Source organism: Pimephales promelas, chromosome 22 (genome assembly GCF_988280905.1).
Source record: "Pimephales promelas chromosome 22, fPimPro1.hap1.1, whole genome shotgun sequence".
Lineage (NCBI taxonomy): Eukaryota > Metazoa > Chordata > Actinopteri > Cypriniformes > Leuciscidae > Pimephales > Pimephales promelas.
In genome coordinates, this window is record NC_142790.1 from 23278825 (window position 1) to 23294220 (window position 15396).

General features: G+C 35.4%; 2 protein-coding genes across 5 annotated transcripts in view; one reads left to right on the forward strand and one right to left on the reverse strand.

Annotated features, from left to right (window-relative positions):
• prkag2a (protein kinase, AMP-activated, gamma 2 non-catalytic subunit a) overlaps positions 1-5669 on the reverse strand; it is a 59513-nt gene extending 53844 nt beyond the window's left edge. For 2 of the 3 annotated variants that reach the window (XR_005624561.2, XM_039684652.2), the window contains exon 1: positions 5293-5669. Coding sequence is in view for 1 of the 3 variants with exons in the window: in XM_039684652.2 (XP_039540586.2) it covers positions 5293-5373 (81 nt within the window). In the remaining 2 variants the exon portion in view is untranslated. Of the gene's footprint in view, positions 1-5088; positions 5224-5292 lie in introns of those variants that run through there. The other variant, XM_089125972.1, reaches the window with a different exon arrangement.
• A 1059-nt stretch (positions 5670-6728) lies between these two features.
• Positions 6729-14698, forward strand: sh3glb1a (SH3-domain GRB2-like endophilin B1a). 2 transcript variants are annotated; one of them, XM_039684658.2, is made up of 11 exons: positions 6729-7272; positions 8306-8447; positions 9523-9651; positions 9878-10011; positions 10928-11020; positions 11109-11237; positions 12047-12070; positions 12965-13054; positions 13186-13286; positions 13369-13591; positions 13680-14698. In XM_039684658.2, the coding sequence occupies exons 1-11, from the start codon at positions 7210-7212 to the stop codon at positions 13785-13787; spliced, it is 1236 nt and encodes a 411-aa protein (XP_039540592.2). In that variant the 5' UTR covers positions 6729-7209; the 3' UTR covers positions 13788-14698. The 2 variants fall into 2 exon arrangements, with proteins under 2 accessions (XP_039540592.2, XP_039540594.2); XM_039684660.2 differs by lacking the exons at positions 11109-11237; positions 12047-12070.
• The last annotated feature ends 698 nt before the right edge of the window (positions 14699-15396 follow it).

The window sequence follows — 15396 nt, forward strand, 5'->3', positions numbered from 1 at the left end:
AGAAGACGCAATTGTTTAGCAGTCACTCCATGTATTTGAGTATTAGTGTGATTTGTGCCAGTTTAAAATCCCTTTGCTAGCCTGACTTACAAATTACTGTAACTAATCATCACACACACATATACACAACTGTTGTTAGTGAAAGTGTAATAATGCACTTTTCTTACAGTACATAACAAGTAGTGAAAGCTATACTGATATAAAGCATTAGTGGTTGACCGAATATGCTAATTACCGAACATGGCAAAACATCATCTACTAATTTAGTAACACTTAAATACAATCTACATTATAATGTTAGGATGCCTAAATTCACATGTAACATTTACATGCAGTTTTTAGTGTTTTATTTTTAATTTATTCAGACAAAAAGATTAGAATTTTATTATTTGCCAAAATATTATCGTCTTATCGTGATAAGTGTAATATATATATATATGTAATATATATCAGTGTAATTTCAAATACACCTGCTTCACATTAAGATGAAAAATATCCTCATGCAAAACGCACCATTAAATAAATAATATAATATTGCTATATAATATTGATCATTTTCATAATTTATTTAGACAAAAATAGCATAGAATTTTAATACCAAAAGATTAAAAAAATAATCAGTGCATCTGAAAATTAATCGTTGTGCATCCCTAATAATAAATATGATAATTTCAATTTAATTTCAAGGTTCAAAATACATTGAATATAGGAACAGAGCTGAATATATCTAATAATTATTAAGCATTTAATCAATGTTATAAGTAAATCATACAGTTTAGGTCAACCTACATTTACATTTATTAATTTAGCTGACGCTTTTATCCAAAGCGACTTACAATTGTTATATATGTCAGATTCTAGTTATATATGTCATGTGCTATCTACATATGTCACGCCTCTGGAGCAACTATGGGTTAAGTGTCTTGGTCAGGAACTCACAGTGGATTCGAACCCAAGTCTCTCACACCAAAGATATGTCTTGTCCACTGCGCCATCACCACTCCTTGAACCGTTCTCAGTAAAAGTGCTACTTTGTATTTGCTACATAATGTCAAAACCAGCTATGGTCACTTAAACATACTTCTCCCGTCTCCCTCATTAAAACCATCCATTACGGATTGACTCATGTTTCTCCTCAACATGCAAATATTCTCGTCTACCAACGGGTCAGTCATATCCATGGTAACAGGATTGACTTTCAAAGCCTGAGACAGCAATTCTGCAGCTGATGTGAGTGAAAGCCAAGAAAAATCAAAGAATTCAAATAAGCGTCCTTGAAAAGGTTTCACAACATGTTGCTGATGAAAAGCAAAATTAAATTGTTTGATTTTAACAGTATGTTCTGAAAAAGTTGACCATGCCACTTTTATTGCCACATGCCATGCCTTATCTCCCAATTTACAAACTAATCAACAATAAAAGCAAGCACATCGTTGTTCATACAGATAGATCCAAGTCAGTTTCCTCTTAGGAAAGAGAGACCAAAGCCAAAGTAGAAATCCGTCCTGTAGACGGGGAGCTCAAGGTGAAGGCACCCCGCCTCCATATCCTTGAAGCCCAAGACTCGATTACAAGCCCATATTTGCATGCTAGAGATCAGGACAAAATATTACCTCAGCCAAAACAAGAACTGGAGAGTGATCAAAAAAGAAAGAACACCCCCTCAGATTCACAGAGTTCCAGATGTCGCGGTCTGGTATCGAGATGCAAGCACTTGGAAATCCCAATAGACGAATGCAGGGTTACTCCAAGGAGCAAGGACAGTCGTAACTCACTGATATGATACAGCACCTCCCCTCAGTAACATGGAGGTCAGTGGGGCAGGTCTGGCAATGTGTGTGTTTATCCCTAAATATACTTAAATACAGCAAGGTAACAAGGCTGGCTTGCAACTCAGTCTGTTTGTGTATGGATAAACAGAGAGAAATACAGCACAGGTATTGACTAAGGGAGAGCTTCAGCCTGATGGGGGTCTGCAAACCATTTTAAAACGTGAAATTGCATCGGGCAAGTCATTCAGCATCTCACTGCAGCACTGAGTCACAAATGACAAACTTTAACAGCATTTGAGGATCTAGAAATGCTCATAGACAAACTGCAAGCGCTTGTGATGCCTCTTTTGTTAGTTTCAACTGACAGCAGATTGTGTGCAGATCGATTAAAGTGCAATATTTGAGACTTGACTTTTCCGGAAAACACTCATTTTTATCTTAAATCTGAAGAAGGCACAGCAAAACATCATAACTCAACCACCGGACACAAATGGCCTCAGAAGCCGTTAAAAAAATTGGAACCCTTGTGAAAAATAAGTAGCTATAGACCATTTTACAAGATGTAAACAACACTGGTCCAGAAGCACTTCCTGTTTCAGTTTGTAACTGTTTTCTTTATTTCACATGTAAAGAAAACATCTTAAAGATGTTTGTTTAACTTTTTGATTCAGTTTTATATGTTCTGTTGGTTGTATTTTATCCCAGCTTTTATGTAGTGTTAAAAAACTGAAACAGGAAGTGCTTCTGGACCAGTGTTGTTTACATCTTGCAAAATGGTCTATACATTAGCAAACCTTTAATGAGCAGTTATTACAGAAATAATAAGATTTATAATATATTTAGGTGCAAACGGAGTGCAATTTTTTTAGACACTTGATTGCATGTTAGTTATGTTTCATTTATTTTAAAGTGCCCCTATTATGCTATTTTAAAGTTTCCTAATGTTGTTTTTTGTCTCCTACAAAAAGTTTATATGCATCAAAGGTCAAAAAAATGTTTCATTTACTCATAATATACATTTGCACATCACCACATTTTCAATGATTCTCAAACGACCCGTCAGATGAATCAATCTCTCTAAATCCCTCCTTTCCGCGAGCTACTCTGCTCTGATTGGCCAGACAGCTCAGTCTGTTGTGATTGGTTTAACATGCATGTCGAAAACAAAAACGGCCATTGCCATAACAACGTCAGCTTGTGGGCAATAAGTGGGCGGGCAATATGCTAATGTTTCGTCATGACGTCACAACCAAACGCTTTATGATTTTCAATTTGACTTTCATTGACTCATACATAATGTTTTAATGTTTGCAGACATTTCAACAAGGCATTGCCCACAGGACTGCCACATATACTGGATGTTTTTCCCTTTTCACACCATTCTTTGTAAACCCTAGAAATGGTTGTGCGTGAAAATCCCAGTAACTGAGCAGATTGTGAAATACTCAGACCAGCCCGTCTGGCACCAACAACCATGCAATGCTCAAAATTGCTTAAATCACCTTTCTTTCCCATTCTGACATTCAGTTTGGAGTTCAGGAGATTGTCTTGACCAGGACCACACACCCCTAAATGCATTGAAACAACTGCCATGTGATTGGTTGATTAGATAATCGCATTAATGAGAAATTGAACAGGTGTTCCTAATAATCCTTTAGGTGAGTGTAGTTAGTACAACACTGAAATAATCTCAGTTTACTACACTAAGCAACCACCACTGAAAAAGCAAACATAAACAGCAATCAAAATATATTTTTGAGTTAATTCAAAATGTAGGGAAATCACTGAACCTATTTCTTATGTACACAAAAGTGCATGCGGGTTCACCCGGGTTGATTACATCCACAAGAATGTGTATGTTAGTAACAATGCTGGCTTTGTGACCTTTAGATCAGTCATTTATTTACCAACATTTATTAAGAGCAGTAAATGTGGTTAAATATACCCTAATAGTTCACCAATTCAAACTTGAATGACCATAAATGTCATGGGTCAATATTGCAGAGTTGATATTGGACATTTTATGAGTATAAGAACAGTCTCAGCCCTGATTTTCATATTAATCCTCCAATACAAGATTCATAAAACTTTAAAACCTGCTTTCATGCCCATCTGTTAAAAAAAGGTCACTATAAAGAGATTTATCAGCATTCAGGGAGCATTTTCAAAGTGTTCGTCTCTACATCACATGGCTCAAGATTGTTTACTTAATCAAATGCAGAGGAAACCATGGCACATATTTCACATCTACCTGTTAAAATGTCAGGACACTGCCAAAAATGCCACGATGCAACAAATTATGCAGCGATAACAGAACCTGTGTCCCCTACTGATAAATATTGTGGATATAATCATAGGATTATACTCAGTAATGACACTCTTATGATAATGCCACAAAACAGCTAATTAGCAGGTGATTACTGAGTGGCTCCACTGAAACAAACAGACAGTTTCATCACAGCTTGAGCGGACTAAACCAAAACAATGATTATTGTGCAGGGATTTCTTCTTAATCGAATAATTACACTTACTTATTATGCTATACTATTATTTTCTTTGCTAAATAATAAGATGGAACTCTGATGTAGTGTAAAATGTCACATGTGTCATCTGTGTCTAAACAGAATCAGCACTGATCACTATTAGTTCACAAAAAGCCTTTGTGTTTCCATGAGCATTTGTTCAGGAAAACCGCACATTAACTGATTGTCATCTATGGTTCTTTAAGTCATTAGAGTTGATGACTCCATGTTTAACTGGAGTCAGGTGTGGCCAATTGATATATGGTCAACCTGGTCAAAACATATTCATTGCTATTTATGTGAATAGGTGGTTGATTTGATTTGAATATGAGTAGGCTATGCTGTTTAGAACATAGCCATGATATTAATTATCCTGAGAACCAGAAATGTTTATGTTTAGCCATCTCAGAGACTGCAATGCATCTGTCGTAATAATAATATGAAAACAGACAAATAAAATACTGTCTATATAGACAGTATTTTATTTGTCTGTTTTCATATTATATATATATATATATATATATATATATATATATATATATATATATATATATATATATATATATATACAGGGGTTAAAGTGGGCCGGAACGGTAAATAGGCTGTGAATATATATTCAGTGTGTGTGTGGTAATTTCACAATAAATAAAAGCCAGGACATTATTTAGGCTACTAAATGTAAATATACATCAATACCTTTTTAGTTGGATAACATCTGACAGATTTGACAAACAGCCTGTTTAAATATGAATAGGCCTATATTCAGTAAACACAAGACAAAAACACTATCTTACCTTTTTTAAATAGGCTATAGCCTACTTCTGAAAAGTCATATCCATTTGAGGCTCATTTCACAATGTCAGTACTAAACCATTGTGAGAAGAGAGAACGTGAATTCAATTTAGCTATGTGTCTGTATCATGTTCCAGTCCATGTCCACAACTTTTGGCTTTGAATCTGTGGAAGAAGAAAATAAGTATCGTCAGATATTAACTTACAGGCATGTGTATCCGAAGCGATCTTCTTTTCCTAGAATTTTTCTTCTCATCTTTCTTAGAATCCATTGCTGTGCTGCCCATTTCCCAAATTAATGTTTTTATTTTTATTTATTTTGGCAGATTCTTATTTAACTCTGGCAAGGAGAGTAAAATCGATATAGCTCCAGAATAATAGGCTAAATATCAGTAATCTTACAATTTCGATTTTATTAGTCTCTCGTTCGAAATTATATCTACTGCGCTCATTTCTCTCGGTTTCTGAAAACAAACACTTGCACCCTGGTTGAAAAAAAAACTTAAACGTGAGAGACCGAGACGAGGATAAGATGCTCTCCGGTTCTCTGTGGAAGAATCAGTGCGCGGCGCGCGCGTCTCACTATCAAGCACGATGAAAACAGCGCCGCATCTACCTGTCAGTCAAATGACGTAGAGTGCAGGGGGCTGGGCTACAATGCAGATTGGTTACTACGGTTACAAGCGCGGATGTTGCAGTGAGAAGAAAGTAGTTTTATTTCAAAGGTAGGGAGAAACAATATTAGTCACAATATCAGGTAAAGTGTAATAATAGAACCTGCAATTAAAGTTGTGTTGCAAGTTAGCAACATTCATGAAACAGCAAAATGTAGAATATCAAATAACTGTTTTGACGAACATTTATTGAATTAATGTTGTATTATTGTAATGGGCCCAATTAATAAATTGTAAAATAATAGTAGGCTAGCCTAATAATAATATACAAATAAAAAGTGACAACTCGCCTCATTTAATTATGTGATAGCTTGCCTGACCTGAATTTATTGAAAAATGTCCATGTCCTAAGAACAAAACCTTTATGTGTGATAAGCCCCAGTCAAATACAAATAGCCTAATAGGCTATATAGATATTTATCAGGCCAGGCCTGTGGGTATCATAAAAGTTTAGAAACACCCATTTAAACAAAAATGTTGGGTTCAATATTAACATCTTTAAATAAAGTTGAACTTTAATATGGCGTGATTTATTTTATTTGAAGTATGCCAAAAGTCAATACCCTCCTTGATCTACCCATTTCTTAACTGCTATTAATGTTTTAACAGGCAGGTGAGCAGAACCCATAAATTCAAGAACACTAATGCTACATGCTTCCATCTAGTGGTGATAACTATATGCATTGACATAAAAATATTCCATAGATGAATTTTTGAAAAATTAACTAAAAGTTATTTAAAGGCCAAGTAGATAGATAGATAGATAGATAGATAGATAGATAGATAGATAGATAGATAGATAGATAGATAGATAGATAGATAGATAGATAGATAGATAGATAGATAGATAGATAGATAGATAGATAGATAGATAGATAGATAGATAGATAGATAGATAGATAGATAGATAGATAGATAGATAGATAGATAGTATACATGTATTTTTGAACCCATAGAGGGCGCTATGCACACATAAATACCATACAGTTACATACAATCTGATTAAAGTTTAACTAACTGAAAGAGTAAAAGCATGTGAAATACCTGCTACGAGTCAAAAGTTCCCCCAACCTGAAGCAACAAGCCCATGGCAGGCTGAGGCTGGGCCTAAAGCACATACCACAATCTCTAAGCAACATAATGTTGCTGAAAATGCTTCCGTTTGAAGTCAAAGAGTTTCGGAGTGTATATTGATGAAGGTGCACACAATTGGACCTATTCGGTTATACCGGACACTTCTCGAGGTCCAGGTCCGATTCTGTGCTCTCAGTAATCAGATCCGTGGGTGGATCTTCCTCTTCTCCGGCTGTTGCTTCAGGCATACTTTCACAATTCACACTAAAAAACCCGACCGGTGTAAAGGCTAACATTGATGTCATCACGTTTATTTACACAATCCTGACGTGTGCACTCTTTTTATAAATAGTTTTATATTGAAAAGTTTAAAAGATGGACTTTAACGTGAAAAGACTGGCAGCGGACGCTGGTACTTTATTCAGTCGGGCGGTGCAAGTAAGTTAAGATTCAGATTCGCTGTAAAGATGCGTTAATTTTTCAGTTAGGTTTTATTTCAACACTTTTAATCCTGAACGCTGGCATTTTGGATGTTAAGACGCTTTAAGAGATTTCCAATGTTGTAATTATATCTTTCTCTCTTATTCAAGGCCGCTCTTTCTCTCGTGCTCTAAATCGGGTTTGTTAATCGATTTAGCTGTGAAATGTCATCATTTCTTGATTTTATGGCAAAAGCAAACAATAAAGTCTCTATAATGGCGATTAGACATGCATACTTTGTCTTATGGTCAAAATACACACTGACATTTTTACTTTTTATCCAGATTTAGTTTGTGAGGCTAACGCTAACGGGCTAAAGTAACGTTAGTGTTTAATCCTGCAGACCTCAGCACAAAAACACAAAGGCTGTGTCTTAAAACCTACTGAGCTGTCTAGCCAGAGAGTATTTTTATCCATCATCATAGAGATGGTCATATGTGTTGTTGATAATGCTGAAAAAATACACGTAAATAATGCCTTAAAAACGCTGCCTACGTCGACATACTGCTATGATGTGAAAACTGCGGTTAAGTTTTGTTTTACATTAGATTGAGCATTAGGCTTTTGTTTTTGAGAGCCTTTACCAAAAATATGAATACTTTAAGTTAATTTTATTAAGTAGCCTATTTAAGTAAATTTCAAGTACATACTTTATCCAGTAAAAAAAAATAATAAAAAAAATCAATGTATGTACTATAAGTAAGCTATACTTTTAATTGTACTGTAACTGTTTCAATACTACTTGGGAGTAAATTGCCCCACTTTTTAGTGTATAAAGGTATAAAGGTCTATATACATGTGTGTATAGATAGATAGATAGACAGACAGACAGACAGACACACACACATACACATTTAATGTATTTCGATGTATTTTTGCGTGTATAACTACATCAAAATGTTGAACATCACATGTACTTTACCTTGTTTAATATATTTGTGGCAGTATGGGCAAACGTTTCTTTTTTTAAATGCCTGCTGTCTTCATATAGTTCACAGAAGAAAAATTTGGCCAGGCTGAGAAGACAGAGTTGGATGCACATTTGGAGAATCTCCTCACCAGAGCTGAATGCACTAAACAATGGACAGAGAAGATTTTGAAGCAGACAGAAGTGTTACTTCAGCCAAACCCAAGTAAGTCAAGTCAAGTATATTTATAGCTCTTTTCACAATATAGATTGCATCAAAGCAGCTCCATACTGTAAGATCCATGCAGTGATCAGATGATTCATTAGCTTTGACATCTTCATCTAATCATTAATCATTAATTATTTTACCCCATGGAGATTTCGAGGACTACTACAAGTATTTGATATTTGTTCGACCTTTACATGTACAATTGAATTATATTTCTCTTAGAAGGTTCCATTTCTCTGGAACCCATCCATAATTTACTCTGTCCTCATGTTCAAATCTCACTGAAATGTCAGAAAGTCTATAACCACAGTTGTTAGAGCCTCACTGTGGTGCCACACCACTTTCAAATATCAGCAGGACAGAAAAACACTTGCACAACAGGAGGGAACAAACAGCTGATCAAAACACAGATCTAGCACACACACCTGTCGACTCCATCACATCTAGAAAATCACATTCCTTATTGTGTATTTAGAGATAGCTTTTTAAGGATGCAACCATGGTGCTGTAGTATTTAATTGTTTGAAATATTTGGGAATTATTTGAAATTATTTTTACTTTTTAAATATAATTAATATTGTTGTCTGGAAAGAAGGGGAAAAACGGGTAACACATTACAATAAGGTCCCATTAGTTAAAGGAAAAGTGCACCCAAAAATTCTGTCATCATTAACTCACCCTCAAGTTGTTCCAAACCTGTATGAATTTCTTTATTCTGCTGAACACAAAAGAAGATGTAAGAATGAATGGTGAAGATGGAAGAATGTTGGTAACCAAAAGTTGATGGCCCCTTTAACTTCCATAGTAGGAAAAAAATACTACGGAATCAATGGGGTCCATTGGGTTTGGGGTCTGGTTAGCAAGTAGAACTAGCTCCATAAGGTAACAGTTTACCACTTTTTACAGTAAATACAGTTCCCTTTTTACTCATAAATATTGAAATGAGTCTATATTTAATATATAATGAATATATATGAATTTCATGTGGCATTTATAGTACTATATACTATAGAGTGAATATGTAACATAGATTTTTGTATAAAAATGTTATTCATATTACCTGCGTTTTCAGATGTCAGAATAGAAGAATTCTTCTATGAAAAACTAGACAAGAAGGTCCCAACACGGATGAACAACCATGAGCTTCTGGGGGAATCCATGATCGACTCTGGGAATGAATCTGGGCCTGGAACAGCCTACGGTAAGTACCAAACACACAGGCAGCATATAGTGGATAACACAATAGTACCTCATTCAATAATAGTAGTCCATTGACAGTACCCCATTTCCCCTTGCTTAAATGTAAACACCTACTAAAACACTAGTAGACTGTTCGCTAGTTGATAATGGCCTCTAGACATCTAACAAAGATCATCTTGGTGATATTGAATTAGTATAATGTACAGTTGGTCCGTTTCTGTCTACAGGAAACGCTCTGATTAAGTGTGGCGAGACGGAGAAGCAGATCGGAGGAGCGGAGCGAGAGTTCATTCAGAGCTCTGCCATCAATTTCCTCACGCCTTTCCGCAACTTTTTAGAAGGAGACTTCAAGACTATATTGGTAAGTTCAGGCAACCCTAATAACTGAAACACTGATTTCTGAAACATTATGTTTCACGTAAGTGCGGCCGAGGGCATTTGTAAATTTGAATTTGTCTGACCTATTTAGCTTCGGTTATTTTTAGCTGTACAAAACAGCTTCTTATTCTGCTTGATATTGCAATCTGTTATTTCTTAGTGTTATGTTAATGTATTGTTTTAATTATTATTATAAATAATTAATTATTATATAATTATTATAAAAAAACTGGTCTGTAGCCAATGTTTTTGGCATTTACTGCCTTTTTTTTAATTCTTATTTCCCTATAGCGGCTAATGAATTGAAAGTCTCACACCTTCACAGAAAATAGCTTACTTCTTTGTTGAAAACAAGGTGGATATTATTTAGAAACATGGCTATATACACCACCGATCAAAAGTTAAAAAAAAAAAAACCCTGAAAAAAATATCATGTTTCCATCAAAATATTAAGCAGCACAATTTTTTCAACATTGAAAATAATAATACATTTTTTTTTTTGAGCTGCAAATCAGCATAAGGATCATGAAAAATTCTGCTTTGCATCACTTGGATAAACTCATTTATTTTTCTATATGAAAATGTAAAAGTAAATTTTTAAAAGTGAATAATATTTCTCAATTGGGTTTAATGTGTGTGTTTTTTTTTTGCCATTGAAATTTCAAAAAAATTATAATAATAATAATTGTAATGAATAAAAAACAAAGCTATTTTAATGTGAAACTATAACAGGTTTAGCTTACAGAATGTCAGAGTTATTAATAGTGCAAATTTACCTTTAAATTCCTTATTTAAATTCCTTATTGGAATATTGCAGTGTTTGCTATAGATAAATGATCGATCCATGCATCATTTCATGCCAGCTTTAAAATCAGAAAAACTCGTCTGCTTCTTTACAGAAAGAGCGTAAACTGCTTCAGAACAAACGACTGGACCTCGATGCTGCAAAGACCAAGCTAAAGAAAGCCAAAATGGCTGATGCCAGAGCTCTGGTGAGTCATTATTGCTTCTACACAAATTAAAATGGAATTTTCCCCTTAAATATGATGTAATGGCACCTGCCATCTTTCTTAAACGCAGCTCTGTACTGTCTCTTGTTTTTGTGTCGGCACACAAAAGTCTCTCGGATCTACCCCTCCACCAGGGGACGTTGGCTATGTTGCCAATTTCTCCTTCATGGTGAATTTTTTCCATGTAAAGTGGCTAAAGGTTGGTCTGTGTGTGTTTCTCTTCAGTGCCAAGTTCCACTCTGCTTTAGAAGAGTCACCTTTAAGACATGCTAGTTCCTCTTTAAGTTGTTGATTAAGCTCTTTTGTCCCGGATATTAGCAGTGTGTGTGTTTCCAGGTTCCTTTTTTTGTGCATATAGAGTTTGGAAAGAGGATATCCATGTTTGCTCAACATCGTGATGACATTTCAAAACTCTTCGCACTTGGCCCCAGTTTCACAAGAGAAGTAAAGAAGTGCTTCAAGATTGTCTCATGTCCAGCTCTCAACCAACACATATATATATATACATACACACCCACATACACACATTAGTACCCAAACAAACAGCTGCCCTCTTCCAAAATGGGAAGTGTTTAGTTTGCGTCGATACAGTGAAGTGAGCAAATAATTCTTAGTCAATTGCAGCAAATAGTTTGTTCCTTGAAACAGCCGTGATTTGTGCTTCAATCTTAATCATGCTAACCATAGTTTTTGACAAAACGCCATGTTATGATTCTTGTCAGCACAATAAAACTGTTAACTTGCTAATAGCATCACTGTAATCAAAATAAAAAAAATTAAACTTACTCTCAAAGTGTCTGTTTGAAAGAAATCACATGCATTTTCTTTTTTGTTTTAGTCACAACGACTGTAGTAACTGGTATTTTGGTGGAAACTTGGGTTACCATGCTAAATTTTCCTAAGTGATGCTAGCTGCTAATGTTGTGGCTGTAGTCTGTGTAGATGTTCAAGTGTTTATCCTCAGCTTTATCTCTAAATATATTATTGCTGTTTTTAAATGCTGTGCAGATGTGGGCAGAGGAAGTGACAAAGGTAAGAAGTATGTTCTGCCATTTTGGATCATTTGCGAATCTTAGCGCTAATGTGAAAAATACAGTGCGTGTCGTGATGAGTTTCTCTCGGTGAAAAACGGGAAATTGTGGATCAGTTAGGCAGTATTGCCAGCTTTTTCTTTGCCTGTAATTTCCAACATTTTGTGTTTCTGGTGTTATGCAAGATTCCTCAAAGCCTGATGGCTAATCAAAACATTAATGAATTAAAAATGTACTGTGTGAAGCTAGGAGGCTAAAGCTAGCAGGGTGTTAGCTTGCAAACTGAATACAAGTAGATTCAAGTTCCACTCAAAGGATCTTGCGTGTTGACTAGTTTATCTGATATCTCTATTGTTTTCTTTTAAATATTATTATTATTTTTTACTTTTATCATTATAATGCCCATACTATACTACTTATTTATATTTTTGTAAGTTTTCATTTTAAGATCATTTTAGGTGCTTTTGTCATTTATTTACCATTGCAGTTTCAGTCATTTTAGTACTCCACCTTGTTTATTTCAGTTGTTTTGTTTAAATGTTTTGAGATTTAAACTAATATTTATAATTGTATTTAATATCAGCTTTATTTTTAACAGTTTTAGTTAAAAACACTGGCCTATACTGCATCTAAATTCACTTATTGCCTCATATTGTAATCACTTCATAATCTCAGCCGAAGCAGAATGTCATCCAGGTATTTCCCTACTGTTTTATAAAAAAAATGCATACTGGTCAATTCCTGCTCTACATTTGATTTTTCCTTGCTCGGTAGGCTGTTTCACTCTGATATACGTCACAATATGGAAGAAAAGACTATCGCAACTTCCGTTTAATGCCGACTTAAAGCTGTATCAGTAAAACATTCCTTCACTATTTCTCCCACTCTCTTTCAGGCCGAGCAGGATCTGAAGATGACACAGAGTGAGTTTGACAGACAGGCAGAAATCACCAGGCTTCTTCTGGAAGGAATCAGCAGTACACATGTGAGTTCTCATCTGAAAACCTACCACTCACTGGGCCTCCTGCCAATCCACATCTCACAACCCCTCAGTTTTACTCGGAAAACACAATGTCGGACCATATCATCTCTCTCCCGACTTTCTTTCTTCCCCAGGCCCATCATCTCCGCTGTCTAAATGACTTTGTGGAGGCTCAGATGACATATTATGCCCAGTGTTACCAGTACATGGTGGACCTCCAAAAGCAGTTGGGAAAGTAAGACACAATCAGTCTTTTTTTCTGTTTTAGAATAATTTTAATTATTATTTAACTCATCTGGAATTTTTCCCCCTTCCAGCTTCCCTTCGGCTTTCTCTTCCAACAACAACCAGTCGACGGCCAGCGGCGGGGCCAGTGTCTCCGTACCCATCCTGCCACTGTCAACCCCTCTTCCTTCCTCCAAAGGCAATGCGTCTTCAGGTTTCACCGAGCTGCAGAACTTCACCGGGAGCCGTAAAGCACGAGTGCTGTACGATTACGACGCCGCGGGCAGCAATGAGCTCTCCTTATTGGCCGATGAGGTAGACGGCCCACTTGTGTGTCGCTGATTTTGAATAATTCTTTCTTGGTCTGAATCCCTAGTGGAATTGCGTGTCCTTTTTCTTTCAGGTGATCATGGTGAGCTGCGTTCCAGGCATGGACTCTGATTGGCTGATGGGGGAACGTGGGACTCAGAAGGGAAAAGTGCCCATTACCTACTTGGAGCTGCTAAATTAAAAGAAAACGAGTGTTGTTGGAACCAAAACAGATCGGTATAGTGTAATCCAGCTGTGCTGTATACCGTATATGCAAACAAGACGTCTTGTGCTGCTCACATGCAACAGTATTTCATTGGATGTGACGTCTTGCAGTCCCAGTATGGGAAGAGGTTCTAACCGGAACAATGTTTACAAATGAATTAATGCAGAATTATTTTTCAAATGCGTTCGATGTGACATGTTTACTGCCAACATGCCTTGTTATTATACAAAAAACTCCAAGAGTGACTTTATTTGAGTATTTCATGTGTTTACAACAAGAAAGTATTAAGACTGGTTTGTCTTTTTGTATGAATTTTAAAGTGACTTCCATTATGTACAAGAACTCTTATTAGTTTCTAGAACATTTCAAAGCAATTCCTGTAGAAGTGGAGATATGAATATGCCATAATTTATTTTCAGGGTTAATCAGCCACATCGTAACTGACATGGGCCTCAATTATTATCTTCTGCAGTTTACATTTCTCTTCATTGTGTTAAAAGTTTAAGCACACAAAGAAAATGCTTTATTTGCACGCAGACAGCCTTTCCTGTTATGAATTATGAAACTGTCCTTTGCAGTTTTCAAAAAGCGCATGGTAAGGATACATCAAGTTATTAATTTCATGATACAAACAAAATCTCTTTACTGATAATTACTTTTGTTTACCCATGTGCCTTACAATCGTCTTCAGGTTGATGTTTTAAACTGTTTAAAGCAAAAAAAAAAAAAAGATGAGTGCTAATTTTACACATTTATGCCATCCTCTATTTTTTTATTTACATTTGTAACTACAAAAGCACAGGTTATCTAACTGCTTAAATTCTGATTACTATCATAGATTTATAACAATGTTTTCATTACAATAATAAAAATGTGTAGACTTTTAACCCCTCTGTTTTTTGATTCTGAATTTTCTCATTTCATGCACATTTGTTTCATGTTTTCTATTGATATTTTCATGTTTGGAATAGGACACTAATCCATTTTTGCAGTAAACAGTATAATACAGTAGATGAAATGATCATTTTGTTATATTAATGTTAAGACATTCAATAAAGAAAGGAACAGAAATGGATGTAAATCAGAGATTTCAACTGGACGCCACTTTCTGACTGAAACATGAGGACAACAATAAACAATGCAGCATTTTATGGTTGCATAATACTGTTTCACATACCATTTTCTATAATTAAACGGAGTAGTATGCTAATTTTCAACATTGTTGAAATATGACTGTTCACTCTAATGTCAGTAGAGGTCAGGCTTTTCACTCGGTAATCGTTTTAGGTTTCTAAATGAACCTTTTTGAATCGGAAAAGTGCCTTAAAGTTACACATATGATTAGTAATACTCTTAAATGTAATAGTTGACGTTAGCTGTTTGCCTTTTTAGGTAACTTATTTTTTGAACATACTCATCTTCATTAAACTGAGTAAAAATAATCAAAAAGTAACTCGATCCTCGTTGTTCAATAAAATAATGCGTCGTTACATATAATAACATGTTGTTTATGACATGCTGTATGGTGAGGATGACAGAGCAGCTCTTGTGTTGGTGTTGCTCTTGTCTTGTGTAAACAGTACGT